The sequence below is a fragment of the Pagrus major genome, chromosome 20, assembly GCF_040436345.1.
Source record: "Pagrus major chromosome 20, Pma_NU_1.0".
NCBI classification, from domain to species: domain Eukaryota; kingdom Metazoa; phylum Chordata; class Actinopteri; order Spariformes; family Sparidae; genus Pagrus; species Pagrus major.
Window position 1 is genome coordinate 6667148 of NC_133234.1, and position 27945 is coordinate 6695092.

General features: G+C 41.9%; 1 protein-coding gene across 1 annotated transcript; it reads left to right on the top strand.

Annotated features, from left to right (window-relative positions):
* Positions 1–5275: 5275 nt before the first annotated feature.
* On the top strand, positions 5276–27893 carry itgb4 (integrin, beta 4). Its single transcript, XM_073489692.1, has 42 exons — positions 5276–5494; positions 7980–8062; positions 8700–8782; positions 8981–9082; positions 9207–9411; positions 9499–9595; positions 9724–9895; positions 10304–10567; positions 10667–10756; positions 10900–11022; positions 11917–12084; positions 12184–12260; positions 12398–12606; positions 12841–12944; positions 13037–13132; positions 13366–13498; positions 13623–13748; positions 14035–14153; positions 14247–14280; positions 14387–14581; positions 14715–14818; positions 14912–14970; positions 15104–15127; positions 15224–15372; positions 15517–15696; positions 15879–16027; positions 17122–17329; positions 17432–17749; positions 17932–18104; positions 18217–18397; positions 19516–19653; positions 19745–19927; positions 20009–20137; positions 22280–22447; positions 22539–22685; positions 23061–23195; positions 24756–24905; positions 25211–25399; positions 25531–25686; positions 25797–25961; positions 26831–26950; positions 27051–27893. Exons 2-42 carry the CDS (start codon positions 7987–7989, stop codon positions 27176–27178), a joined length of 5826 nt encoding a protein of 1941 aa, XP_073345793.1. The 5' UTR covers positions 5276–5494; positions 7980–7986; the 3' UTR covers positions 27179–27893.
* Positions 27894–27945: the final 52 nt, after the last annotated feature.

Consider the following 27945-nt stretch of genomic DNA (forward strand, 5'->3'; position numbering starts at 1 on the left):
GAGTAGTAGTTTTGTTGAAAGAAAGAAGCAACCGTTTTGAATGTGTATTTGGTACAGTAAGGAGGTAACTGTGGTCTTATACAGTATGGGAGTTCTTTATTTGCACTGATGTCCCACTGATGTTTTTTTTTTTACCTACGTACCTGCCTACTACCATCTTCCCCACCAAAATACTGTAAAATGAAATGAGAACTGAGGAACAACGATTTTTGACATGCTGTGATATGCTCTATTTCATCATTTTTGTAGCTTTGTAATGGTGTGTTGGCTTTGCCAGGTATCTCTCAAAAAAATCAAGGGACTTCCTGGTTAAATAAAGGTAAATGAATAGAGATGATGGTTCTCAGTCATCCAGGTCAGGTCCAGACTGTGCTGTCCACTTACATCTGAAGGAGAAAATCATTCCTTTGAGGACAACAATGTAAACATGTTGTCCAGAGAAGACAGATGGTTTGAAAGAGGAGTAAAAGAATCCGTCTATGTCAAACTGGAATGACAGAGGAGGTGGCCTGAGACATTACTTATCACCCACCTACAATGCTGTACTGAGTTCTCTCCCCAGACAGCTTAACAACCATTCACACCTGGACCCACCTGGCGCTAACTACCCACATGAAGGCTGGTTAAGTCAACCACCCATAATTGGCCCTAACGATTCTGAAACTCAGAGCTCACACGCGTCCTTAACGACTCTGTAAGGACACTCCCACACAGAGTTTAAAAGCCTGCAACTCCTCCAATTAGTTAGAAGTGAAGAAGCCTCTTGGATGAGAGTTGAAACGTCTTCAAGAAAACTGGAACACGTCCAGCTGCCTACGATACAGCACTTAGAAGTTAATGAATAGTTTTAAATGGGGATGTGGGACACATTTCTGCTATTTTAAATAAATCACTACTTCACTGCGATTCATACAACTAGTCTGGTTTAAGATGACAAAGAAAAGTAGATCATTTATTTGTTATGAGGAAAACATCTTAAAGTAGTATTGTAGTAGTGTAGAGAGTCAAGCTTTCTTCAGCTCCTCCAGTTGCCCAACCTTCTCTTCATCTCTTTCCGATGACAGGTGTCATGAATAACATTGATCATTTCGATACAATATAATGCCCTGTTCATGTGGATGCCACTTGAGATGCGCCACCCACCCAATTACTGTTGCAGACCAAGAACACTGCTGTCACTACCCCAATGGAGGAGCTGCCCAATCTGAGTATGGCATGTGCGATGGGTCTGCTGCCTTGGACAGTTAGGCATGGCAACACAAACTGGAAAAACCACACACAACTCTGTTAAACCAGACATTTTTTTAAGTTAGCTTACGATTATGACAACATTTGCTCATTACCATTTCAAACGCCGTGGTTGCCTTTTGTAGAATTTTTTAAATTCAATTTTAATTTTTACCGAAAGCTCAAATCAAGCATGAAAAGTGCTTTATTTCTTGCACTCAGGGAAACCTTACACAAAAATGATTCAGTAGGTGGGCCACTCCCTTCCAGCTCCTCCTCCACCAAGTGAAAGGGCTGTTTAGACTGGCATCACTGCCAAAGTGTCAGCCAAGAAAGCAGAGAGGGGGGAAGCGTTGTTTATGCAGTTTTGTTCTCCTTGAGAGAAGTTAGCCTTTGTATTAAATCTGATGTGGTTGCTAATACATGACTGTGTATGTCTCAGTTCAATACTGCCCAGTGTGGTATGAACAGTGAAGAGGAAACGGCTGTTTTCTCCTGAGTCATGTTAACTCCTCAAATCCCAGATTTGTGTGACATGTCTGTGTAAGTCCAGTTATAAACTGTGTGACAGGCTGCGATTGAAATTACCCTTTAACACCTGATGTGTGGTCTGCTGGAGCCAAGAGGACAGCTCACACGGACACTGGCCCTATGCGGAACTCCTACTACTTCTTTGGAAATGTTATTGCAGTCATTATGAAACTCTATTCAAACAGCGCCTATCAGGAAAGAAAGAATGCAACACAATGCAACAGTTGTAGTTTAAGGTATGATAAATAATGAAAAAAGGGCTACAGTTAGGAAACAGGGCGAATAACTAGAGGAGACAATATGAAACAAATTAAAATCAGTCTGATAATGAATGTGAAACCTGACCTGAACCAATGTCTAGAATTTGCTGGCCCAAAGAAAAGGAATGTAGGGATGTAAAAGGTTTCAAAGGCTAAAAACAACATCTTTTCCAAACTCATTTTCGCTCCCAGTGGCCTGAAGCTTGAAGCACCCCTCTAGTGCAGAGTCGGGAGGTGGTTGGGGTGATGAGATGAGTCATGCACAGGACTGTCCCTCCAAAGACCAAAGTTTGTGTCCTATTTGTGACCAAGATTCAAGAGTGATTTGTTTTTAAGTTGTGTAATTTAAGTAAGTTAACAACCTAAATGTAATAACTTACATAAGTTGGAAGACTGAACATACTTATTTTAACCTAAAGTGTGACCCTAACCAAGTAGTTTTGTAGCCTAGCTCAACCAAATTAATACCAAATTAATAACTATGATTGTTAATAACAATCATAGTCATAATATGTAGTATACAAACTTTTCATTGTGTATTATGTATTATTGCTAATAAGACTAGACTGGACTGGACACGTGCAAAACTGACACCAGAGGAGTGGGTAGACAATCACAATCTGAAGCTTCAGGCCACTGACCAAGCTGCCATATTTGACGATTTGAAAGTGAGAATGTGTCCTGGGACACACAGATATCCTGGGATGATGGGACTTGTAAATAGGAATAACAGGCTCTCTCCTTGGAGTTTTATAAGGGGTATGTGCTGCCTATCAGTTTTCTTGGGTAAATTAGAATAAGAGCTGTAACGATTAATCTATTAGTCAATAGACATAAAAATCAACTATGTGCAACTATTTGGATAATCGCATAATTGTTTTAATACATGTTCATGCAAACTTACCAAACATTTATTGGTTCCAGTTTCTTTAAATGTAAGGATTCGATGCTTTTTTTTGAGACATAATATTATACAGAATATCTCAGAGTAAAGGACCATTGGTTGAACAAAGACATTTAAAGTGATTGTCTCGGACTGTTAATTATAAAAGGCATTTGTCACTATTTTCTGGCCTTTTACAGACAAAAACGATCAAACAAGAAAGTGAAGATTAATTGATAATGATTGTTAGTTGTAGCCCTAATCAGAACAGGGAGCATTACAGTAGTTATGTTATGAAAGCATGAATATGTGAATATTCCTCCAATGTAAGAGGGCAGACTTAGTGATATCTCCAACATAAAAATTCAAGACAAGAAGAACGTCTTTTTCACCCAGAGCCATGGCTGGAAAAGCATGCCTTTGGTACTACATCTGGACTTGTGGTCCTCTATGCATTATCTTTGTTCTCTGTGAAAATGAGTTTGTACTGATTTGGTTAAAAACAACTTTATTAAGTATTTAAGGGTTAACCTAAATAAGACAGACTAATTATAAAAGTTAAAACTGCACCTTTGTGATCAGAACTATGAGTATCAATCATAAAACGCCAGGGAGACAAATCTGTCGCTGTCAGAAAAGCCATAACATCTTTGTATTTAATTTTCAGTTTTCTTAATGCTGTGATGAGCACTGAAGCAGATTTGAATAATTCTGGCATACAGCAAACCTTTTTTCTTTGTTTGTTTTGTTTTATGTTTTGCTTTATATCAAATTGGCTTTAAACTGTAATGTATTCAAAAGGAGGTTTCTAACTAGCAGCTATCACAGCCAGAGTGAAAATGATGAATGGGCAAATGATTCACCACCTAACTATGTTGAGACGAATATGATTAAGAAGAAAGAATGCTGGTTTAGGGCGTCTGTTTTTTTATTTCTTATCTGAACATTTTTTTCTATCAACAACAGCAAGCAATGATGCTGTAATGTAGGGGTTCAATGTCTGTAGTTAGTTGTCTGAATTCAACCAAGCCTTGTGGTGACAAAACCTGCACTGACAAGGCCAAATCAGAAAACATTCACACGTTGGCAGTGATGGAATGTAACTAAGTGCATTTAAGGACAATTTTGAGAGACTGTACTTATACTTTACTTGAGTATTTCCATTTTCTACTATGTTATATCTACTCTATTACATTTTGGAGGCAAATACTGTACTTTTACTACATTTATTCGGTAACTTTAGTTACTAGTTACTTTCAGAGTGATTGTGATCGGACTTAAAAAAAGAACAAACAGATTCCATCGATTAGAAAAATGCTGAATATCAGATCCAATGATTATAATCGTATAAGTAAATTTATTGCAAGAAAATTACTTTTGATACTTAAGAACATTTAATATCAGACACTATTACTCAAGTACTACTATTCATATAAGTGGCCGATATTTAATTTTTTAAAAACTTGTATTTAAGTATGACTTTTTGGTGCTTTTTACAACACTGTACATGGATTTGTTTGGAAGGCGATGATACATGTTACAAAGGACTCGTTGGATACACAGTGGTAAGATGGTATTTAAACCTGTGGATCCTGTGGTCTCCACAATGTAGTCTTTTGTAAGCTCCCTTGTAAAAGGCTGTAGAAACACAATTAAACATAGTGAGCATGAGGATTGAATGCCAGGGTCACTGTGCCACCATGGTTCTTCTGCTCAGGAATGCAGACTCCCATATTGGTACTTTACATCTTCTACAGAGTGAAGGAAGTGGCTTCCCCTCCAGAAAAGGAAGAAATACATGTGGCAATCATAATGTTCACATCAAATGTTTGACTAGTAAAAAAATGTGCCCGTTAGTGTGAGCTCACGATTGTGCAAGAGTCACATTGCTGTTTCCCATAGCCTCCAGGCAGTGTTCTGCTCTGTGTGCCACTCCCAGGAGCCTGGAAGGAGGCCATGGAAGGAGGGGCCTGGCATCCCTCTCTCAAGCCCACACAGGTGAACTCTCGTTGGGGTGGAATGCAGCAGGGAGGGGGCCTTGACACATAGAGGTGTGGAGCTTTTAATTTCCAACAGGGTGGGGAAGAGATAGAGGTACAGGAAGGGAGTTAACCCTCTCCGTCACAGCTACTCACCTGGATAGGGAAGGGAGGGTGTGTGGGTGTGTGTGTGTGTGAGAGAGTGTGTGTGCACAGACGCTAAAGGAGGGATCAAGTCACAGCACACGCATTCATATCCACTCAGTCGCTCTGAGCCTCACTGTCTCTCATATCTCTCTCCTGTCCACACTTAAAAACTCTTGCACACACGGAGACACACACACACACACAACACAGAGTTTGAGGGCAAATAAGTCAATATTTGACCAGACTGAGCTGTACAGGAAGGAGGAAACAAAGGAGAGAAGAAGTGGAAGTCTTCTCTGGAACTTTGAACTTGGACACGAGGACTTGAAGAACTTTTTTTTTTCTTTTTACAGGTGGATACAAACTTTTCCAAAACTCTTGGGCCAAACAAAGCAAAAAGGGATTTTTTTTTCTTCTTATTTAGTGTTGGACTTTTGGACTTGGACTGGGCGAGATCACAGTAAGAGGTTTGTTTGATCAGTAATCTCTTTGTATCCAGTCATAAATTGGCCAATGTCTCCATTGTTTTCAATGCCCTTCACCCGTTCGTCTCAGCCTGGCAACATCCACTGATTATTCTGCTGGTTCATATTTGTGTGACTTTTGAGCAAGGTGAATAGCTATAAAGTGTGCGTTATGTAACGTTATATCTCACCATGTGGTTTCAAAATTGCATGCAAGGCTGAAGATTGAGCTGTGGACAGATTTGGATTTGGTTTAGTACTCATTCTCTTATTTTCTTCTTAGTTTCTGCGTGATTGCCCACGTCAAAGCAGAGACTACAAAGCAGCACAGGTGAAAGAAACTGGATCTGAACAAACAGTGGAGATAGAATTCCCTGCGGCTATACTAGTTTACCTTGTGTTATTTGGGCTTTTAAGGTGATAGCGTCAAAAGCTGGAATTTTCCAGGTGTGTGAAGCTGCAAATTAACTCAATGTCAAAGACGGGTTCACTGCCATGACCCGTAAATCTGTTACCAAAGACCTCCATCCCCTTACTGATGATGTCAGTACAGGGGTCAGACCCACACCCAGCGGTGGTATGCTCACCTGGCAGGCATACTGTAGAGACAACAACTGTGGCTTTCAACCCCGATGAAATGTCCCTTCTTCTTCGTGCCACGGTGTCATTCAGACAAAAGAAAGAGCAACATGAATGACTCAGTTCTATTTTCTGTCTCTCAAGCTGTAATTTGTGTCACCCAGTTTACTGTCAGTGTCATAAACGCCTGTGTGCCTTTGATTTCGTCTGAGACGGAGGAAAAACACAGTGCTTTTTCTCCACTCAGCTCATATGCCCTGACTGATGATCAAGTTTGGAGCATAAGAGCTGGTCTGTTCTGTCTTTTCCCTGACCTATCTTGGTCAGTGATTTATGTGTGCCTCATGGCATGAACTCGCAACACACACCTGTATTCACATTTAGTTCACAGCGAGGTGCTAAGGTGCCTTTCCCATGTGTTTTCAGACTGTGTTTTTAGCTTGGAAAGGTCATTCTCTCACCTCATGGAGAAATTCTTTCTTGGAGCTGTAAATCTTCAGAAGCCAAATCATCATTTTTTGTGCACTGTGGTGACACATACAGTATTCAGTTTTACTGCCCACAATGACAATTACTGAAGCATTTCATGCCACATAGTGGCCTTTGTTCACTCTCCACCTCCTGTCTCTAGTGGAGATTGTTTTTGCAGCTTCCGATATCAGATTGTCTTCTGTCCAAGACTCCAGCGTTGAATTATAAAGTTGTTTTAATGTGAAATCTACACAGCTTGTGATTCTTCTATTACATTTTGTCATGCCTTAGCTGGCTATATATTGTATGGCCCTGTCTGACCTAGGCTACCTGAGAATAGCAGGTGGTATACCACTTCAAAACTTCATGAAAAGCATAACTTATTCACCTATATTCAGGTATAAAGAGCATGTTTATGTTATAATTTAAGAAGAGGAATGAAATGAAAGGGTTAAAAATATGAGGTTTCCAACCATTTTAACTTAACAGGTTTCGAGTCATTAGCTACACACCCCAGTGCCGTTGTAAAGTTGGGGGATGTTTTGTAGTCTACAAAACATTTCTGGAGCTTCACAGCATTCTCCTAATCAACTGAAGTAGTTGGGACTTAATTTGAAAAAAATATTTACACAATTTTTTCAAGCCAAAATCTTCACTGTCCCTGCTAAGCTAAATTTTTTAGTACACACACCTTCTGAAGTGGGTGTTTTTTCAAGTCAATTTCAGATCTTGGGGCTTCCTGAGACTTGGATTACACCTGACAAGCTGTACTGTTATGGGACCATTTTATGTTTCTTTCCAGCTGCTTTTTTATGTTTTAAAACAAGTCTCCATTTACTTGAGTTGTTTAGGAGACTGCTGTAACGCTGTTTTGCTGTGAGGCTCCAGAAATGTTTCGTAGACTATGCAACTCCACCTGACTTTCCGTCCGTTTTTTTGATGAACTGTTCTTTTAATATGTCGTGTTGTAGACAGCGTTTGGCAGGGGGAAAAAGTCCATTAACCTCCATTGTATCTCAAAACCTGAGTACTTTTTTTTTTATCAACAGTTTGCATGGCAAGATAACACTACATGTCAAACATGTCATATGTAATTTGGTTGAACAGACCCTTTTGTGTGTATGTTCACTGTTTATGCCTACAATCAGGTATAAAAGATGTTTGTGTTCCTTGGAGAAGTTTCTTTTCTCTGAATGACTCTAAGTTAGCTGCTCTTTTTACAAACTACGGTGAAGGTAAGGGGAGTGGCCGGGCCTGTTAACTTTCCCTGGAGGCTTGACCGAGGGAAAGTACAGGTGGTTCCAGTTACAATGAAGTCTGCAGAGATAAAAGTCTCTCTCTCTGCCTTTTTTTCCTCCCTCGTTCTCTCTCTCTGTAACAGTGAGTTTTGGCTGTACTATACATGTGCATATATGAATGTGTTTGTGTGTGTTTACAGGAAGGAGATGGGGAGATGGACGCTACATCTCTCAGTGGGGCTTGGGCTTCTAGCCGTCCTGTTGACCTGCTGTTATGCTGAAGGTGAGGAAGCCCAGAGTCATAATAAATGATTCTGTTTCACTACAAGTCATTTGTTGACATATTATTTTTTATGTTAATAGCCTATATAGGATAGATCACGATCAATATCTTACCATAGTTTTAGTTTTAAGGATTTCTCTTTAGTGTTATAAGGGGTGGCTTGCCTTTTTTCAGTAAATACTGATTGGGTCACTGAAATGGTGAAACAGAGATCTAGTGAACAGTAAAATTTACTGATTCTGTTTGTATCATTAAACATTGAATATTTGGGGTTTTTTTTACTGCTGAATGAAAAAACAAGAAATGTGATCACGTTATCTTGGACCTTGGGAAAATCATGATTTGATTTTTTCACTAATTTCTGTCATTATATCAACTAAATAAGTTACATGTCAGGACCTTTGTATATTTTTATTTTCTCCACCTCTTCGTTTACTACACTGTTAGGAAGCTGTTGGTTTCAGTATTGGTTTCATTTGAACTATCAGGTGGGAATAAGATGTTTTGCCAAAGTGTGTTTGGTGGTACCGCAGATATTCTAGCTATGTTTCGTGGGTTTGATTCATACTGTGTTGCGTCTCTGTGACCCTGTCTCTTCCTGACACTCCCCTCGATCTCCCTCCGCCCTCTGCTACAGTGAACTACTGCTTCGCTTCCAGGGCCAAGAGCTGCACAGAGTGCCTCCAGACTGGGATAGGCTGTGCCTACTGCCCTGATGAGGTGAGAGTATAAAACAGTAACAGTATAAAAGTAGTGGATTCAAATCTGTCAGTCCTGAGATAAATCATAAGGGCCGAGGCATTCCTCAAGGAGTGATGCTGCCCGTTTTAGCTACCCAGTGTTTTAACTATTTTGTTAGGGTTAGGGTTAAAATCTGTACTAATCAAAACTAACTAATCAAACCTCCTGTTTGCTCAGACCTTTGAAGGCCCTCGCTGTGACCTGCAAGAGAATATTCTTGCTCATGGCTGTGGTGCTGCGGCTGTAATCACAGCTCAGGGCAGTATGGATGTAAACAGTGTAAGTCTTCATCAACCTAGTTTCTCCCCAAGTCATTCCACCATTCTTTAGGCTTACATTCATGTTGTTGTTTCTCATCAAAAATGGGAAGTCTTAACTTTACGTCTGTGTTTTTCCTGCTCAGAATCAACAAATCAACATGAGACTTCAGAAGTCTCAAGTGTCTCCGCAGAAGGTGACCATGGCCCTTCTGCCAGGAGAGGAGAAGCTGATGGATGTGGAGGTGTTTGCTCCAACCAAAGGCCCTCTGGACCTTTATATTCTTATGGACTTCTCCAACTCCATGGCTGACGATTTGGACAACTTGAAGAGGATGGGCAAAGAGCTGGGTGAGCATCTTTGTACTGGCAATTGTGATGACAGTTGAGGAAGTGTTAGCGGTACAGTAATACTGATGGTGAATGTGTTTCCTGTAGCTTCATTGGTGAACACGCTGTCAAATGACTACACCATTGGGTTTGGAAAGTTTGTGGACAAAGTGATCGAGCCCCAGACTGACATGAGACCCGAAAAGTAAGAAAGAAAATGTGACATGAACACACTGAAAAGACAAGCACATACATACAGTACTATAATCTAATTTCACATGCCATTTCCTTTTTCTCTCTTGTCTTTTGTCCATCCTCCTTCCACCTTCTCAGACTCAGTCAGCCTTGGCCAAACAGCGACCCTCCGTTCTCTTTCCAGAACGTTATCAAGCTGACCAACAACTCGGACTACTTCACCAATAAGCTCCAGAAGGAGAGAATATCTGGCAACCTGGATGCTCCTGAAGGAGGTTTTGATGCTATATTGCAGGCTGCAGTTTGTCGGGTTAGTAAGAATATTAAATACAAATCAGATGTTGCTCTGCCTTAATCTGGCTAAATTTTGCAGAAGATCTGCGACTGTTTGGTTCATTCTTGAATTTGAACAATGTTACTCTGTATCTGCTGGATGTGTAGGAAACTGTTCCTTGTTAACTAAAATGTGATACTATATCTGTGTAAAGATAATAGCTTATGTATGCTGCCTTTTAAGTGGCCAAATCATTAATTATTGCAATTTTAAGAATACTAGGTGTGAAGGGAAATTTAATATGCCACTAATTATTATTGTCACTTCTGGCAAGACTATCTGATGCTCATAAAACATTTGCAATGTGCATCTTCTCTCGTCTTTTCTTATTCTCTGCTAACCACTGTGTTTTCTGCTCCCATTTGATTGATACGCTGATTTTAGGATAAGATCGGCTGGCGCGACCACAGCACACATCTCCTGGTTTTCTCCACCGAGTCAGCCTTTCACTACGAGACTGATGGCGCAAACGTGCTGTCCGGCATCCTGCCACGCAATGACGAAAAATGCCACCTGGACTCAAACGACAAATACACAGAGGATACAAACCAGGATTACCCTTCAATACCCACACTGGTCCGTGTGCTGGGCAAACACAACATCATTCCCATCTTTGCTGTCACCAACCACTCCTACACATACTATAAGGTATTCAACTGTTATGCTGCCCACTCCATGGTGTCAAGTTTTATGTCAGAATCTAGGTTATTGATTTATTTTTTGTATAATGTGTGCTTGTCTGGGTAGAAACTCCAACAGTATTTCCCCATTGCTGAGGTTGGTCTGCTGCAAGAAGACTCATCCAATATCCTGCAAGTCATGGAGACTGCCTTCAAGGTAAAACATCACCTCTTCTAACACCTGTCAGCTGGAAGAATATTTTTTTTGTGTGTTTTTTGCAGTTGCTGTTACTCCATAGACAATTGAGTCAAATGGCTGTGCAAACGTGTGTTTGATGATGTTGTCATATGTCCTTTCAGAATATCCGTTCGAAGACGAGCATTCGTGCAGAGGAAAAACCCAAGGCTTTCGTGACAGAGTTCTTGAGAACCAGCGGAGATGTGGCTCAATTTGGGGATTTTAATTTCAAACCAGGAGAAATAGTAAGAGGAAAAACAAGATGGATACAGCTAATTCAACTCAAAAACAAACATTCATGGATTTAGACCTAAATACTTGATCTATATAAACGGGTAGTTTTTACCTAGATTAATATTTTGACCTAAATTCTAATTTTTTAAATATTTTTTTCTTGAATGTACTCCAAGGAACTTTTAACTGCCTATGAAACAGTCTCAATTTATTACTGATGCCTCTATACAACCTACATAAGCAATACAATGAGCTATTTCTCCAAAGTTTACTTTGTTTCTTCATGATCATCGGTTATTAATATTACATAGGCACAAATAGGACATCTTATGAAGATCTTTATGACAGGAGTTAGTGGTGCTCATATCACATTTATCCGCAGCCTCTATGGCCATTATCAACAAAAATGAAAGTTTCTCGTAGCTGCAAATGTTTTTATATTGTCAGCAATGGGAGTTACTAATAGTCTATACACTTCACTCCCTATTTCTGACAAAAAAATCGCTGGGGAAAAAGAAAGACAATATCTAATCACAATTTCCATTTCAACCCTTATTTATCCTTGAATTTTACACTAAAGTAAACTCTATTGTCACATGAAATCAATCCATTCTAAGGAATATTCTGTGCAGTACTCTGACGCATATTTAAGGTACACTTTAATTAATTACATGGAAAAAATATCCAAAACAAGTACTTCAAGTACCTCCTGCAGTCATAAGCAGATATATACATTTTCATTATACCTTTTAGTAAGTCTGTTAAATATGTAAACATGGTAAAATTGTTCTAAAATAGGATTGGATTTGCAAGACTCAGTGGAAAATGTTGCTTATGTAAATTAAATGTTCACATATATTGTCACAAAAATGTGTGTGTGTGTGTGTGTGTGTGTACCCCTCCAGGGCAAGCTCAAGATGAGGCTCACAGCTAAGCGCATGAATGATGAGCAGCCTGTCTGTCAGATGGATAGAGATGAAAAAGAAGGGACAATGAAAGTCAAACCTACAACCTTTAACGCTGGCGTCAACGTTGAAGCTTCGGTTTTCTGTCCAGTCTGCGAATGTGAGAAGGTAGAAACACAGACTATCCCTGAAGTTCACAAAAAATTGAGAGTACTCGCACCTCTTTGTGGTAAATTCATCTGAGTGTCTCTTTTATCTATCCTCCAGACACCCAGCCTGAAAGCAGCCAGATGCTCTGGCAATGGAGACCTGGTGTGCGGGAAGTGTCAGTGCTATGGTGGCTGGTGAGACCTTCAATTTTTAGTTCTTATAATGAATTTAAAAATTCCATATATGCACCTCAGGCAAGGATGGACTGTTTCAGGCCTCTGGGTTCAAAAGTCTTTGTTTTCTCTTTGTTTTGTCCATTGCTCTTTTCCAGGCTGGGTTCATTCTGTAACTGCTCAGAAGCTGATTCAGTTAAGTCAGTCAGCCAGTGTATAGCCCCGAGCGAGACTGAGCCTTGTTCAGGCCGCGGAGACTGCAAGGCATGTGGAACCTGTGTGTGCTACAACCCAGAGCAGTTTGAAGGACCCTACTGTCAGTTTGACAAGACCCAGTGTCCAAGATATGGAGGCTTCCTATGCAATGGTATGACATTTTGTGATTGTCGGTGATCAAAGTAGTATGTATATGTAAACAGTTGGGAATGGCCTGCCATAAGAGCCTTATTATATTATACAAAAGCTCTTATTGTGAAAGGTCCTTCATGCTTTTTGGTTGTTGTAAGACCTCTTTACAAATGCATGTGATTTTGTATGAAGGGTTTGCAGAAAATGTGTGTTGTAAATGGAGAACGGATCTCATTCTTTCTTCTCCTATCAGACCGTGGCTCTTGTGTTATGGGTCGGTGTGCATGTACTGAGGGCTGGGGGGGCAACTCCTGTGAGTGTCCCAAGAGCAACAAGACCTGTGAGGACACCAAGGGCGTAAGTACAGCCAACAGTTTTCGTTTGAAGATAAGGTTATAATGTCGCCTTAAACCTCAGTTAATGCCTGACCGTGTCTTTATCCGTCCCAGGGTATCTGCAATGGTCGAGGGAAATGTGTATGCGGTCGCTGTGAATGTCAAAACTCTGGTCACGACTTGACTTCAACCTGTGAGCCACAGTTCCTGGTATGTGGATATAATGTATAAATATGTATACTTTTGCCTTAATGGATTTCAGGTAGAGTGTGTATCGATATAAATTCTTGGTTCCGACATCGGTTGTGTTTTTGCTTTTTAAACTACACTCAACACCTCATATCAAACCTCCAATTTTTTATACATAATTTTAGCTTAGCTTAGTTTTGGTTGATGTTTCTGTGCAGCCTTGCCTGACCTTTGTGTGTGTGTGTCTTGTCTAGGCCTCGTATGAAGTGTGTGAGGCTACAAGGAGTTGTGTTCAGTGTCAGACCTGGAAGACAGGAGAGAAAAAGAAGGATGAAGAGTGTAAAACGTGCCCCTTCAAAAGTTACACGGTGAAGGAACTCAAAGAACGTAAGGGCATAAGAGGAGCAAAATGACTGAGATTTGCTTTTTATCAAATAACACTGACACTGTAGTAGTAAAAACTAAAAACACATGATAATAGTTCATATGTGTGTGTATCTATATGTTTCAGGGGAGAAGGTGCTGGATTCATGCACTTTCCGTGATGAAGATGACGACTGTACATACCACTACACTGTCGATAACCCTAAAGATCCGTCAGTTAAAGACTTGGATGTTCAGGTGCTGGAAAAGAAAGGTAAGCTGCAGGTTGCATATATCTCACCTGTGCTTTGTGCTCTCATGCTTCGAAGGTATTTCATCTAAATTGAGCTGTAGTGCTCAAAGACGATATTTTGTAAAATAAAAGTATGAACCTGAAAGTGAGCATAATATGCTAACTGTAAACAACTGCTCACTGCCTGAAAACAACAGAGGCAGGGAGTGATGTGAACTCTTCTTTATTCCAGTTAAATATCTGGCAGCAGTGTCCTGTATGACCGTTGTGATTCTAACTTAATTTACTCTTTGTGACAAACCCTCAGAATGTCCCCCTGCTAGCCTCCTTTGGTTGCTCCCACTCCTCTTGTTCCTCCTGTTACTGTTGGCGCTTCTGCTGCTATGCTGCTGGAAATACTGTGCCTGCTGCAAATCCTGCTGGCAGGTATACTCACACTCACAGTCATAGCCATAAATAATCTATATTTCTAAGTCTTAGTGGAAGTAATGCTGATTATTCTGTCTTCTCTTGTCACAGAGCTGCCTGGCCCTGCTGCCTTGCTGTAGGAGAGGTAAGACGTTTATATATTACTCGTGACTTGAATCTTTTTTTAATCAATTGTCCTCCGACCTGGGACCATGTTGAATATGAGTCACCTTATGTTGTATTTTCTTCAGGTCGCATGGTGGGCTTCAAGGAGGATGAGTATTTGCTCCGCCAGTCTCTGCTCACCTCAGACCATCTGGACACACCGATGGTGAGGACTGGCCCACCCAAAGGAACTGATGTGGTTCGCTGGAAGGTCACAGATAATGTGCACCGAGCACCCAATCACCCCCAGGCTCTAATAAAGCCCAACCCTAAAGAAACGAGTGAGTGATCAAATGTTTGAGCAACAATAAACTGACCTTTAAGCTAAAGAAGTTAGGAGCAATGCAATGCAAATGTTGGATTAGAGATGATGACCTCAATTTATCTTTTCATGGTTCCTCTTTTGCCTTGTAGTCCAGTTCCCGGTCTCCCTCAGGCTAAACAGGCTGTTCTCTGAGAATCTATCTCGCCCTGAATCCAGAGATGCCGAACAGCTCCGCAAGGAAGTGGCTGATAATGTGAGTGTGTTTTTGTGTTTGTTGTTGGGCACACATATGAATGTATGAATGGTGACTGTATCACTGAGCACTGTGTTCGTTCCCTCCATCCAGCTAAATGAGGTGTACAAGCAGATTCCCGGAGCACAGAAGGTGCAAAAGACCTCATTTAGGTAGGATGTGTTTAACTACATATCTAGTTATGCACAGTATGTTCCTTCACAGACCTGATTTTCATAATTAAAAGAAAAATGGAAATGTAATGCCTGTTCTGTCACTCTTTAACTCCTGTTTTGGTTCTTGCAGAATGCAAAGAAATGCTGGAAAAAGGTAACATTTTGATCAATACAATACAAGACAACACCAGAGGTTATTGTCTTTTGAAGGACCCAAAGGTCATGCACATCAATCTCCTGTGCTCCTCAGGCAGGACTACACCATTATGGACACTGTCTTGGCTGCTCCTCGTGCCAGCTACCCTGATATCGTCAAACTCACTGAGAAAAACGTCCAGTCCGGAAACGTACGTGACCTCAAAGTGGTGCCCGGCTACTACACTGTGGCCACAGACCGAGGTGTGTCTTAACAGTTCGTGTGTGTTGATGAAGTGAAAATTAGAGTGTACAGCTTGAAGCGAAGTTTTAAGCTAATCATTCTCTTATCACCTGCTTATATCTGTCAGTCTTGTCATAAATCTTGAATCTGCTCTTCCTCTGCAGAGGCTACGGGAGCCATAGAGTTCCAAGAAGGTGTGGAGTCAGTAGACGTTCACGTGCCACTCTTCGTCAAGGATGAAGACGATGACAAGAAACAGCTGCAGGTGGAGGCCATTGACGTGCCGCTGGGCATCGCTGAGATTGGAAAACGTTTGGTCAACATCACCATCATCAAAGAGCATGGTGAGAAATCTCAGATTTCATAGATTAACAATTGAAAATCCGATTTTAACTTTGTATGTAAAAGTTTTCAATCAAAGAACACGAGATGATCGACTCAGAGCTACTGTGACCTGAACTAATGGGAAAGTGTATGATCTTCACTTTGGATTGCTCCAATGGACTCTGCCCTTCCTCTTCCCCAGCCTCCAGCGTGTTCTCATTCCTCCAGCCAGCCTACACCTACAGCAGGCAGGACGGGGTGGCCAACATCCCAATCAGCAGAGAGATCATAGAAGATGGACGCACACAGGTCACCTACCGTACACGGGACCTCACAGCCAAGGATAAGAAGGTGAGCTGATTGCTGTATACCGATACCTGCCCTGTATTTAGCTCGATATCCTTACACCTACAAAAACATTTGGGGTCGTTGCCTACATTTGGTGTAGATTATGAGGGCCCGAGCGGGTGTCAGCCATGGGCGTGGCAAAATGACTTGCTAGTACAATAAAGTCTCTTGAGGCCATGACCTAACAGGAAGTCGTCCGTTGTGAGTTTAGTGCTCATTTTTGGCGATTTGCATGTGTTGTGCTTCAGTGTATGTAGTCCTACAGCTTTAACCCAATCAACTACAAATTTTGTAAGGGTAATCTTAGCAATTTTGTGGTGAAAAGTTATTAAAAGCTTGGGTTTTCGTTGAAGGGCGTTGCAGTGGCAGGCTAGCGAATATCGATGTTTAGTCAGGAAACAGCAAGTTGCTGTAAATCCACTGTGCAAGGTTGAATCTGCACCCAACTTCACAGATTTGGTAAGAGTCCTGGCCTGAACACATTTACATTACAATAATCTGTTACAGTCTTAGCATCCCCTACTGGCAGCAGGAAGTGACATTTTTTAAACAGTGAGGTACTGCTTCTAGCCAGATGAAAACGTATGCTGAGAAAATACTTACTTAAATATACTAAGACCTTGATGATGCTGAATTGTGAACATTGGGAGTTTCGTGGAAGGGCGTGGCCGTGGTGGAATAACGAAGGCTGATGTGGCGCCATGAAGCAGGAAATTGCGATAACTGTACATAGTCGAATCTGCTCAGAACTTCACGTTTGATGGATGTCCTGGCCTGAAGACATTGACATGTCAATAATCAGTTAAAGTCAGCTGCCGCACACCCGAGCGCACTGGGTGCGAGGGCCCGTTCATCACTGCTTGCAGTTTTAATACTCTTATTGTATGTAAAAAAAAATGCACTACAGTGTATTGAAGTAAGTCCAAAACTTTAAGTCTAAAGTTTTAATACATGTTTACATGTTTGTCCCCTAAATGAAATGGCTTATGCATTTGTGGAGGTGAAAGGGGCTTCAGAGGACAATTTGTACTGACTAGTAGGAGGGCTAGAGGTCTGAAGCAAGGCTATCGTCCCAACCTGTTCTTCCTGTATTTTAGGACTATGTGACTGTGGAAGGAGACCTGACTTATGGTCCTGGTGAGACCCAGAAAACAGTGCCTGTTCGTCTGCTTGAGCTGAGCGAGAAAGATGGCCTCCTGGAAGACAAACAGGTCAAGCAGTTTGTCATGGATCTCAGTAACCCACGGCAGGGCGCAAAGCTGGGACGCTACCCGAGAACTACTGTTACCATCGCAGACCAACCAGGTGAAAGCATGCAAGAGGCTTTAACATCAGTGTGTCTTTCCCCTCGTTCCCAGCTAAAGCACAGATTGCACTGACTACTCCCCATTATCTTATTTTATCCAGAGCCCAGTGTGATGATGTTCAAAAAGGGCACCCAGAACTTCACCACATCTGACCCAACCTACACCATCCCAGTGGTCCGGACTCGCAACCAGGACAGTCCCGCCACAGTGAAATGGCGCACCAAGAAGGCCCAGCGCTTTGAGCTGTCCGGCCCACTGAAGTTTGGCCCTGGGGAGACAGAGAAGAACATAGTGATCGACCCGAAGTCCCATCCTGGCCCAATCCAGCCTGAGACCTTCCAGCTGGAACTGTTTGACCCAAGTAGCAACGCTGCTGTCGGAGACAGGAAGACCACCCTCGTCAATGTCACTGATGGAAGTAAGACCCAATGGGCAGACTGTCATTTGTCGCAAAAACATGGAACTAAGGAGAATGTAAAATGGCATTTGTTAAGTTTCTGGAGTTTCAGATTTGATATGATGAGAGAAGGGATCATTCATAAAACAAAGGCATGGTATCTGGTAAATGTTTCATTTTCTAACCTCTTCCACTTCCTGCAGTTACAAAATCTCCAGAGATTGCCCAGATGCAGGAGAAGGGTTTCACAAACCAGAAAGCCTCCTCTCCTAGTGGTTACCTTCCTGCCCCAGGATACCCTAAGGCCAAAGCCACTGGACCCAGAAACATCCACCTCAACTGGGACCCTCCACCTGGTAACCCCATGGGTTACAAGGTACACAAAACTTACATGTTGAGGAGCTTCAATTTGAATTAATAACAAAATAACCATTTACAATAGGAACTGTATTTCTCAAATGCTGGGTCTTTTGTGTCCTGCATTTTAGGTCAAGTATTGGATCTATGGTGACCCAGAGAAAGATGCCCAGGTCTTAGATGTGAAGACTCCTCAAGCTGAGTTGACCAACCTGTACCCCTATTGTGACTATGAAATGCGAGTGTGCGGTTACAATGCAATGGGAGACGGCTACGATACAGATGTTGTTACCTGTCAAACACTGGAGGATGGTAATTACTGAGAGTTCAGTTACTGGCTCTTCATTATTATCTTGTAGAGAGAATTCAAGTGTTTTTTGTTTTTGACTACTTTAATCCTTTGGACTGGGCAGCACCACCAACTGTTAAATACTTAGCTACTGTAGGAGACACTTTGGTAATGTCTATCAGTTGCTGTAGTGCTGACTATTTAGACATCTAGTCACTGTAGCAGTTTGAGGGTGTCAAGAATTATATTAAAGTGAACTGCCAATCTGTTGTAACATGCATACATGATGCATACATGGGGAAATACGTGTTTCAGAATCAGAAGTGTTCATACAATTAAGAATGAGTGGTAAATATCTGATTATGCTAACCTGGTTGACGTTATTTCGTTGAAAACTTAGCAAAATGTTTTGTGTTTTGAGTTCTGTTGTGTCAATTTTTGTGAAATGTAATTTACAAACCTCACAGTTTACCCCATTATTAAACAGCAATGTGGCAACTAGGGCTGCATGATATGGTCAAAAAGTGACATTGCAATTATTTTGACAGATAATGCGATTGCCATATAATTCATGTTTATAATGGATGATTAAATTTTACGTCACAATTTTCATCATCATTGAAAAACTAGTAAAATCATGATGGTGTGGCATTTCTTCTGGTCTGTACCAAACAAACATGTCTTATTACATCTGGAGAAGAAGCTTTGTAGGCCAGAGCATCTCTGCAGCACTACAACATTTCATTAAAACACTGTTTTTGCGATCAATTTTGCAGCCCTAGTGCCAACCACCATATTCTATATAACCTCCTTTAGGTACAAGTACAGGTCACCTATTAGCAAACTAACGCTGGCAGTTTCTACGGTGTCAATTATGAGTAACAACTCATAAGAATTAGCCTGTGTTGTGCAACCAGTTTAACTTTAGTAATGCATCTCCACTTAGTAAAAACTTTTGTTATAACTAAGCTAAGTTTGAACTCAGCAGTTTGCTACATGGTGTTTTGAGCACAAGGCTCTTCCTCAGACTGCTTCATATTTTATGAACCAATCTCATTGGGTATTGGGATGTGCGTGCCTTTTTTGTGATCTTTTCATTAAGTTTGAATTTACAAACAGTTCCTGCTCTGTTTTCCTCCAGGTCCTGGTGAACCTGGACGTCTGGCCTTTAACGTCATCAGCCCAACTGTCACTCAGCTCAGCTGGGCAGAGCCTGCAGAGACCAACGGCAACATTACAGCTTATGAGGTCATCTACACTCCCATCGACGATGAAATGAGTAAGAGGCAGAGGCCAACCTTAAAAACTGAAATAATGTACAAATATTTGCATTGCGTGGTTGTCATCATGTCCCAATACTCCTCTGACAGAGCCAGTGGGCGCCGCTAAGAAAGTAAAGATCGACAACCCCAAGAAGCGAATGCTGTTGATCGAGAACCTCCAGAGCGCACAGACCTACCAGTACAAGGTCCGTGCCAAGAACAGCGTGGGCTGGGGTCCCTTCAGAGATGCCACCATCAATCTGGCGTCACAGCCTGCCAGACCTCTGTCAAGTAAGTCAGGGGCAACAGACCGCTAGAACACCTCCGGTCAGCTCTGAAAATAAATTAATTTCCCTCTCTTTCTGCCCCTAGTTCCTATCATTCCAGATGTCCCTATTGTGGATGCAGAGGCAGGAGACGAGTATGACAGCTACTTGATGTACAGCAATGAGGTGATGAAGTCCCCTGCAGGCTCCAAGACACCCAGCGTCTCTGGTGATGGTGGGTACCCAGAGCCAAAACCACAAGCTAACCTACAACAGCTTACAGTGTAAACTCATTGTGCTCCTGCTTCCAGAGTGTGAGCTATCTCAGTAATATACATTCAATTATTTCAGTCCACAGTGTCAGTGCTTCACGGCATCTTGCTTTGTTTTTGTAGCCAAAGTGTTAAACCAAGTGTTTATGTGATGTGTGCTGTGGTGTCATTGCCTGGTCAGAAGGAGAGAGACTTGACAACAGGAACTGGAAATGTTGATCAGATATATGCTGTACAAAATCACCCAGCTAGTGAGATTAAGATGGCTTCTCCTGCTCTTTTCTGGCAACTTTCTCATCCTTACTTTTTCTGTGACATTAATATTTTCCCTCATTTCAGAAGAGTGACATTAAGGGTGAGGGTTTGGGTAAGAGTTCATGGCTGGCATTTTTGTCATGGCTCTGCCTTTTTTTGATCACTTCCATCTGTCGGGCAAATTCTCCTGCAGGCAACGCCCCATCCAGGCAGCAACAAAATGTGCTTCCAATGCATCCCCAGATGCAGATCTGCAATAGAAGTGCTTTACGATCGCAAACCGCAAGGCCTCATTCAATCTGCTGTCACTCTCTTTTTGCAGCCGTTTCTGTGCTCTTATTCCGATTTCTCTGGAAGATAAAGCCAGTGTTGCTCCTCGCCTCCGAGACAATTTGGACTATATACATGATGTAATTCCATTTATGTGTTTAATAGTTTTTAGGTCATAATGTATAGTAAAATCAGTTCTTTCACACTTCGCTTTAAATCCATCCATGGCCTGCCTGCTTTCCCCTATGACCCTGAATACAAGGATGGAAACATGTCAAGTTGGTGGGGTCCAACCTGGATCTCCGTAAGGTGTCGTGGAAAAAGCGAGTGGACATCATCCCCAGTCGGCACAGCACAGACACAGAGGCGAGTTCAGATGAGGCTCCCCACCCCAGCTCCACCCAAACACGCGTGCCAGGTGAAGACCACTCCATCAGACCCACAGATAGACAGACAGGAAGCTAGCATGCCAGCTATTATGCACGACCTGCCAGGTGCCCTGCAAGCCAACAAAACGTTTCTCTCTGCCTTCGCGATTTGGTCCTGTCAGAAATATCAACATTTGTCTGATCATTCAGTTTCGGGTTTCAGTCCTTGTCCCCTTGCCCCTAGCTGGCACCTATCCCAGCTCTCCTTCCGCCACCTGCCCAGAGAGGAGCACTGGCATCAACTGCTCCTCCTCCAGTTGATGATCGGGGGCAGGCTTTTCCAGGTGCCTGTCTCTGTCTGTCCTCTCTCCGTCCCACTGCGGAGGTAGCGATCTTGAGGAGGCTTGTCGGCTGTGTGTAAAGGCTGAGTCACTGTGCAGCTATATGGAAATTGTGGCTTCTTAATAAAATACCATCTCACCTCTGCAGGGCAATTTCACTGATGACACCTTTCCTTGTAGCGGTTAATTGTTTTCTCTTGCAGCTGTGTTTGTTTTTACTTTCAGATGTACATTTTTAGATGTGAAGCACCTTATGAACTGGTTTGTAAAAACTCACTTATTCACATTTAGCAAGCTGCAGATTTTCCACAAGGGGAGCTGTTCAGCCAGTATTACCCAGTTTCCCATCTGCCAAAGAAAGAGCAGCAATAACAGCTTAAGGGTAGAGTCACACAAACATGAATACAGGCGAGTGACCATCACTTGCCTAAGCTGTATGTGAGGCAGATGGAAGTTTGCTGGTTTGCTATCCATTTTAGCCACATGCAAGTCTTTGCTGTTGGTTAAGTTTGTGACTTTGCCAACCAAAGTTCACCAAAGCACCACTTTTAATCTTGCACATGCATGACCGTCCCCATAATCTCCAATTCCTGGAGCTATTATTTTCCTTGCCTGTAGATGGAGCACACCTGCCTGTCTAAACAGTTGATGCTGTTTCTATTACCTCTAAATGGCTCAAGTTGGACTGGAGCCACAGGTCTGACACTGCTGGTGCTTCCTTTATAGATTGGCTGAGCCTAGTTTTGGGAGCTTGACATCAATCAATGGCACTGTGTTGTTCCAATCCATGTCAGAAAGCTGGAATGGTAACTGCAAAGTTTCCTATGATCTGTCTGTTGACAATTCTGGCTCCTATTTTGGTGTTTCACAGATTACACGATGAATGGGAAGTGGGATCAGAACTTCCTTTTCCCAGGTGGATCAGGGACACGCAACATGTCAGCATCGTCCTCTCCTATGTCCACTCTGAGCTCCAACTACAGAGGGGCAGGCGGTTCATTTACCACAGAAACAACCACCACCTACATGTCCGGAGCAGGTAAGATGGATGCCAGTAATTATATTGATTCATATAAAAAAATATCAAGATATTATCTTTCATTATCCTTTATTTTTCTGTCTTCTTGTAGGAGGCTCTCGTAGACAGGACATGGTTGGAGGCATGCACACCTCAGAAGTCATCATGAGGAAGCGCTCAGAGAACAGGGGTTACACAGATGAAAACATCCGGGACTCTATCGTCATGGGAGATGTGTCAAGCAAGTTCCCAGATCTAAGTAAGCTTTAGACCTCAGCAGTCTTTTTAATTTGTTCCTAAGTAAATGTTAAAGGATATAGCTTTGTCTTTCTGGTCAGTGACTTCACTTTGGAGTGCAATGTTTGAGATGCCTCAGCAGGTAAACTGTGCAGGCGCATGAGGCCATTGGCTTAGCAGGTTTGGGGCTGTTGGCTGCGTTGCTATGCTGACTATCGCTGTTTCTCTGACCCTCCCTTGTCTCAACTTTACCCTTTTTGTTTTATTTTGCCTCTTTTTTTATCGAACTCCTTCCCTGCCAACTTCCCCCTCCCACTACTTCGACTATCTTCTTTACCTCTCCTCATTACCCTCCCTACATCCTTCTCCTTTGCCCCCCTGCTCAATGCGCCATCAGGTGGTTTCGGCTACACTGGGATGCAGAGCAGCTCTCACAGCCAGTTCAGCTACAACCTGCCTCGTTCTCCGAGGGCCAGGACCCAGTCTTCAGACATCAATGAAGCCCTGTACAATCTGGACAGGGTGCTCCAGGGTAAGTCTGCGGCATCCAAGCATGAAGGCACTGGATGGGTTTGCTAGGTGTTATGCATGATGCACCCCTCTTCTGTCATCTTTATTTGTGCCTAATGTTTGTCTCATACCTCATCTACCTCACTGATCTCCTTAAAGACCTCACCTGCTGTTTTATGTGTTTTATCTACTTCAGATCACTTACATATTACAATACTTGCGACCATTTTTCAGACTATACCATATGTTTTTAGTGAAGTTTCTTTTTCATATGTGATCACAGTTATGTTAGCATCAGATGATAGTTCAGTGGCAGCAGGGACTGTTTAGACAACCTCTTGTTGTACTCAGGTATGCTGCGACATCAGACATTTGAGAGAAAGCTAATGAGAAGCAGTGCATTCACATGCTAAGTTACTGACAAATTGAAACCCGAACAGTAAACAGACATGGTTGTTGTTCAAGGATTAGGAATATGAATGAGGTCACTTGTAATGACAAATCTACAGAAAATTATCAGCAAGCTCTGCAGTCCATCTCTATGGAGCATTTTAGCATCTTTCAGCTCATTGTTTTAGATTCCTGGCTCACAACTTCAGTGTTTGGTTCAGTCTCACAGTGCTAACCAACTAATCAGAAAAACTCTGATAAAATCACTGCATGCTACCTGCTCAGCACCAAACATGTGACAAAGTTAGCAACTAGCTGGTGAACGTAGTAAAGTGTTTAGCAGTTAAATATTGAGTTATTTTTTATAGGAGTTGGTAGAGACCAAAAACGAAAACTAAACTGGAGTCAATGGATTTTTATTCGACAGGTGACAGAAATGCAACTGCATTATCATTATGTATTATTTATTATTATTGTTTTTTGCTGGATGTGTAGATCAGAAGTGGCTATATTAGCAAATGGTGTGAAAAAAAGAAACGCTGCTTCGTCATAACAGTGGTTTGTATATCTGTCTTCCAGTTTTCCTTTTTGACTGATGAACATAGACTATCGCCACCTGCTGGTATGAAGAGTTATTTCTTCTAATGCAGGCCCAGAATGTACAAGCTTGTTAGCAGCGGCTGTAGCCTTAGCGGTGTGTTCAAGTGCAGCTTTTTGTCCGAGAAACAGGCGACGTGAGGTGACGCAACAGCTGGCTTTCGTGGCAGCTGAATCGTTGATGTTGGTTTGGTGTGTCTGGGCCCTTAGAATTCTTAAATTTCAGAGCATCCTTGATCTTACTGACGAGAGGAGTTTTCAAGTCAGTCTCTGCTGACAACTGCCTTAGTAACCAATCAAAATGTAACTGACAATGAGTCAAACATGATAATCAGTGGAAATAAATGGCTGTCTGAACATAATGGGAACAATCAAAACTTTGATAAAACAATCTTTAAAAATGATAAACTTTAAAAAATGGTCAGAAATATTGCAAAGTATTGTATATGCAATATGTATTAATAATAGTGTATTAATTCATATCTATACTTCTCTGTGTTTTTCACTCTTTATACTCTGTCTAAAACGAGATAGACCTGGCGTTAAATTATGTCCAACGGTATTTTTAGTCTTGTCTCTCTGCGTCACCCATCAGATGCTCGACTCTCCCCTGGTGTTCCAGACACCCCCAGCAGACTGGTGTTTTCTGCTCTGGGACCAACTGCACTCAAAGTCAGCTGGCAGGAGCCCCACTGTGAGAAGGACATCCAGAGCTACTGCGTTCTCTACCAGCTGCTCAACGGAGGTAAGTTAAGCCTCCAAGGACTAACTACTGCTTCAGTTATTGTTTTTATTTTCATCTTTTCTGTTTTAAAGAACATTCTGTTACATCAGGATACAAACCGTGTTTAACAAGCATGTCAAACAAATCAAGCTGAGACACAAACATCACAAGTGCATGTCCTGGATTGTAGTACATGCAAGCAGTTGATCAAGGTGCTCTTAGTTTGGGCCTTTTGCATACAGCTAAAAACAGGAAATTAAGGAGAAAAACATCCCTTCTATGATGATTTATTGCTGAAACTCAACAAACTCTGTTCCCTCCTGTAGGTGAGGTGAAGCGTATTAATGTAACAAACCCAGCGGAGAACTCTGTGATCATTCAGGACCTGCTGCCCAATCATTCCTACCTATTTAAGGTGAAGGCTCAGAGCCAGGAGGGCTGGGGTCCAGAGAGAGAGGGAGTCATCACCATCGAGTCTGCTGTCGACCCTAAGAGTCCCCTCAGCCCCATGCCAGGTACTCATTCTGTGGCTCTTGGTTCACAACTTCTTCGTTTAACCCACAGACACAATCACCGTGTTTTTATGCAGCTACCAGAAATACATTGTCCCTTCTAATGCTTTTGTCTGTCTCATGTTTCACTGAAGGCTCACCATTTACTCTGAGCACCCCCAGTGCTCCAGGCCCCCTGGTCTTCACTGCACTAAGTCCTGATTCCCTGCAGCTCAGCTGGGATAAACCTCGTAAACCCAACGGAGACATCCTGGGCTATGTTGTCACTTGTGAACAGTTGCATGGTGGAGGTAAGGCTTTTACGACATATTCATACAGCTGGTTTTGTGCATCTCCCAGAAGCCTGTTAGTCTTTGTTGTGAAAGTATTATCTCACCTCTGTTTCTTGTTTTTCCTCCAGGAGACGTGCGTTCCTTCCAGGTGAATGGCAATAGTGCTGAGACCAGTCTGACCGTCCCAAACCTGACTGAGAACGTTCCCTACAAGTTTAAAGTCCAGGCTCGAACCACACAGGGCTTCGGTCCTGAGAGGGAGGGCATCATCACCATTGAGTCTCAGGATGGAAGTAAGATAAATCCTTCTGATGAATGAAACTCTGAAATGTTCATTATGTCTCACAATTCGACAGTGGGAAAGAACAAAAGCCATGCTGATACATGATATATTGTTTCCCAGCAGTATGACAGTAACTTTCAAACTTTGTGGAGAGAAAAGATCATTATCCTAAAACAAGACAGTTTATCCTCTGGGACCATAAACGTAAATGCCAATCTTTCTATATTTCACAGAAATCTGGCCTTTAGATTTTAATATCTTGTAATATCCTCCCACCCCAAAAACCCCCTGACAATTTGAACTTGGATTGTACTTAACAGGAAGTCACCTGAGACCTTAAGATTCATCCTCTGTGGACCATGACTTTCAACAGAAAATGCTGTCGAAAGGCACCAATATTTTATTTTTTTTACTTAATGATCCCCTCAGTCAAGGAGAAGTTTGAAATGGCTTCGACAATATATAAAAACAGGAGTAGGGCTGGGCTATGTGGCCTTAAAATAATATAAAATACACAATATATATAGCTATATGTTTTGAAATCTCCTCAAAAGCACTTCATAAATGGTGGGACTGGGACAACAAAGTCAAATATCACAGTATTCTTGACCAAGTACTTAAATATTGATATTGTGACAATGTTGTAGGGATAACTGTTGGTACTAAAGGCAAGTATACGAACAAGTAGAACAGTTTGGTAAGTTCTGAAAATGACATCACTTTACTGTAATGTAGTCTTTAAAACCAGGAAAAGACAACCTTATGACATATCACTGTATAATGATATGTAAAATCTAAGATGATATATATGATTTCTGACATTCTAGTATCCAGCAGTGTACTGATGTCTGTATTTCTTTACTGTCTTGTCCCTCGCAGGCTCTTTGTCTCAGTACAACAGCCAATCACTGGTGAGGAGAGAAGTTTTCCAAATGCCAACAGAGGTCAGCACGCGAACCAACGTCTCCCACACCATGCTCAATGACCCCTACTTCTCAGGTACAAATGTAGCTTCAGTGTCACTTCTCCTTCTTCTGTTCTCCTAAAAACATTTATAAAAGACATTTACACATAGATAACAACTGCTCCTTTATAACAGATGGGATGATGATGACCTCGCAGCACACTGAGACCAGTGGCATGATGACCCAAATCACCAAGGAAGTGGTTCAAAGGAGCGTCATGGGAGGAACCACTGTCACAAAGAAGATGTTTTACGAATCTTAAAGATCTTATGTCAGTTAATTATCTACTCGGGGCCAACATGATGAGGAATCATATCTAAGATTCTCTTATAAAAGGAGTCATCCTCAGAGCACTCACACACCATTAATGTTTTTGTGTGTGTGTGTGTGTGTGTGTGTGTGTGTGTGTGTGTGTGTGTGTGTGTGTGTGTGTGTGTGTGTGTGTGTGTGAGTGAAAGAGAGAGAGGTTCTGCAGCCAAAAACCATTAAATATAATAAATGGTCAGAGGGGAGGACGCTCTTTTGTGCCTGTTACAAAATCTGGACACTTTCCTCCATAGATGAGGGTAATTTTAATATATTTGCCTCTAATGTTTCATTCCAGTTTCTGCCCACTAAGAGAATCATTTATTGTTACTCAACTCCCTCTGTGGGCCCAGATCTGGTAGGACACACTGGGGCTTCAAATCAGGCCAGCATGGCGCAGTAATCTGACTGCAGTACAGTAATCCAAAGTCACCTTTTCCCTTGTCTCCTGTCCTCCTCTTCTCTGTTAGAGACATGTGTGTCTGGTGTTTTGACTGCTTCAGCTTAGACCAGCCAAATTTCAACTCTCTCTCTGACTTTGAGAGATTGGCTTGACGTTGTTGTGGGTCTTTCTTGATAAATGTCCATCATTTTCACCAAAGTGGTCTTATCCTGAGTGATTGAGAATATAGAAGGGGTGTCTTTGGACTTTCATAGATTTGTATTATATTAAAGTGCTTTTTCGAAGCATATTTAATGCTTTTAAGGTTTTTACTTAATGCA

What these genes read in the sequence shown, in the direction of transcription:
- itgb4 (XM_073489692.1), top strand. Translation starts at nt 7,987, where the DNA reads ATGGGGAGATGGACGCTACATCTCTCAGTGGGGCTTGGGCTTCTAGCC. An exon ending in CAAAGAAATGCTGGAAAAAG is followed by an intron (nt 15,128 to 15,223) that starts GTAACATTTTGA and finishes TGTGCTCCTCAG; the next exon opens with GCAGGACTACACCATTATGG. An exon ending in CACCTACATGTCCGGAGCAG is followed by an intron (nt 22,448 to 22,538) that starts GTAAGATGGATG and finishes GTCTTCTTGTAG; the next exon opens with GAGGCTCTCGTAGACAGGAC.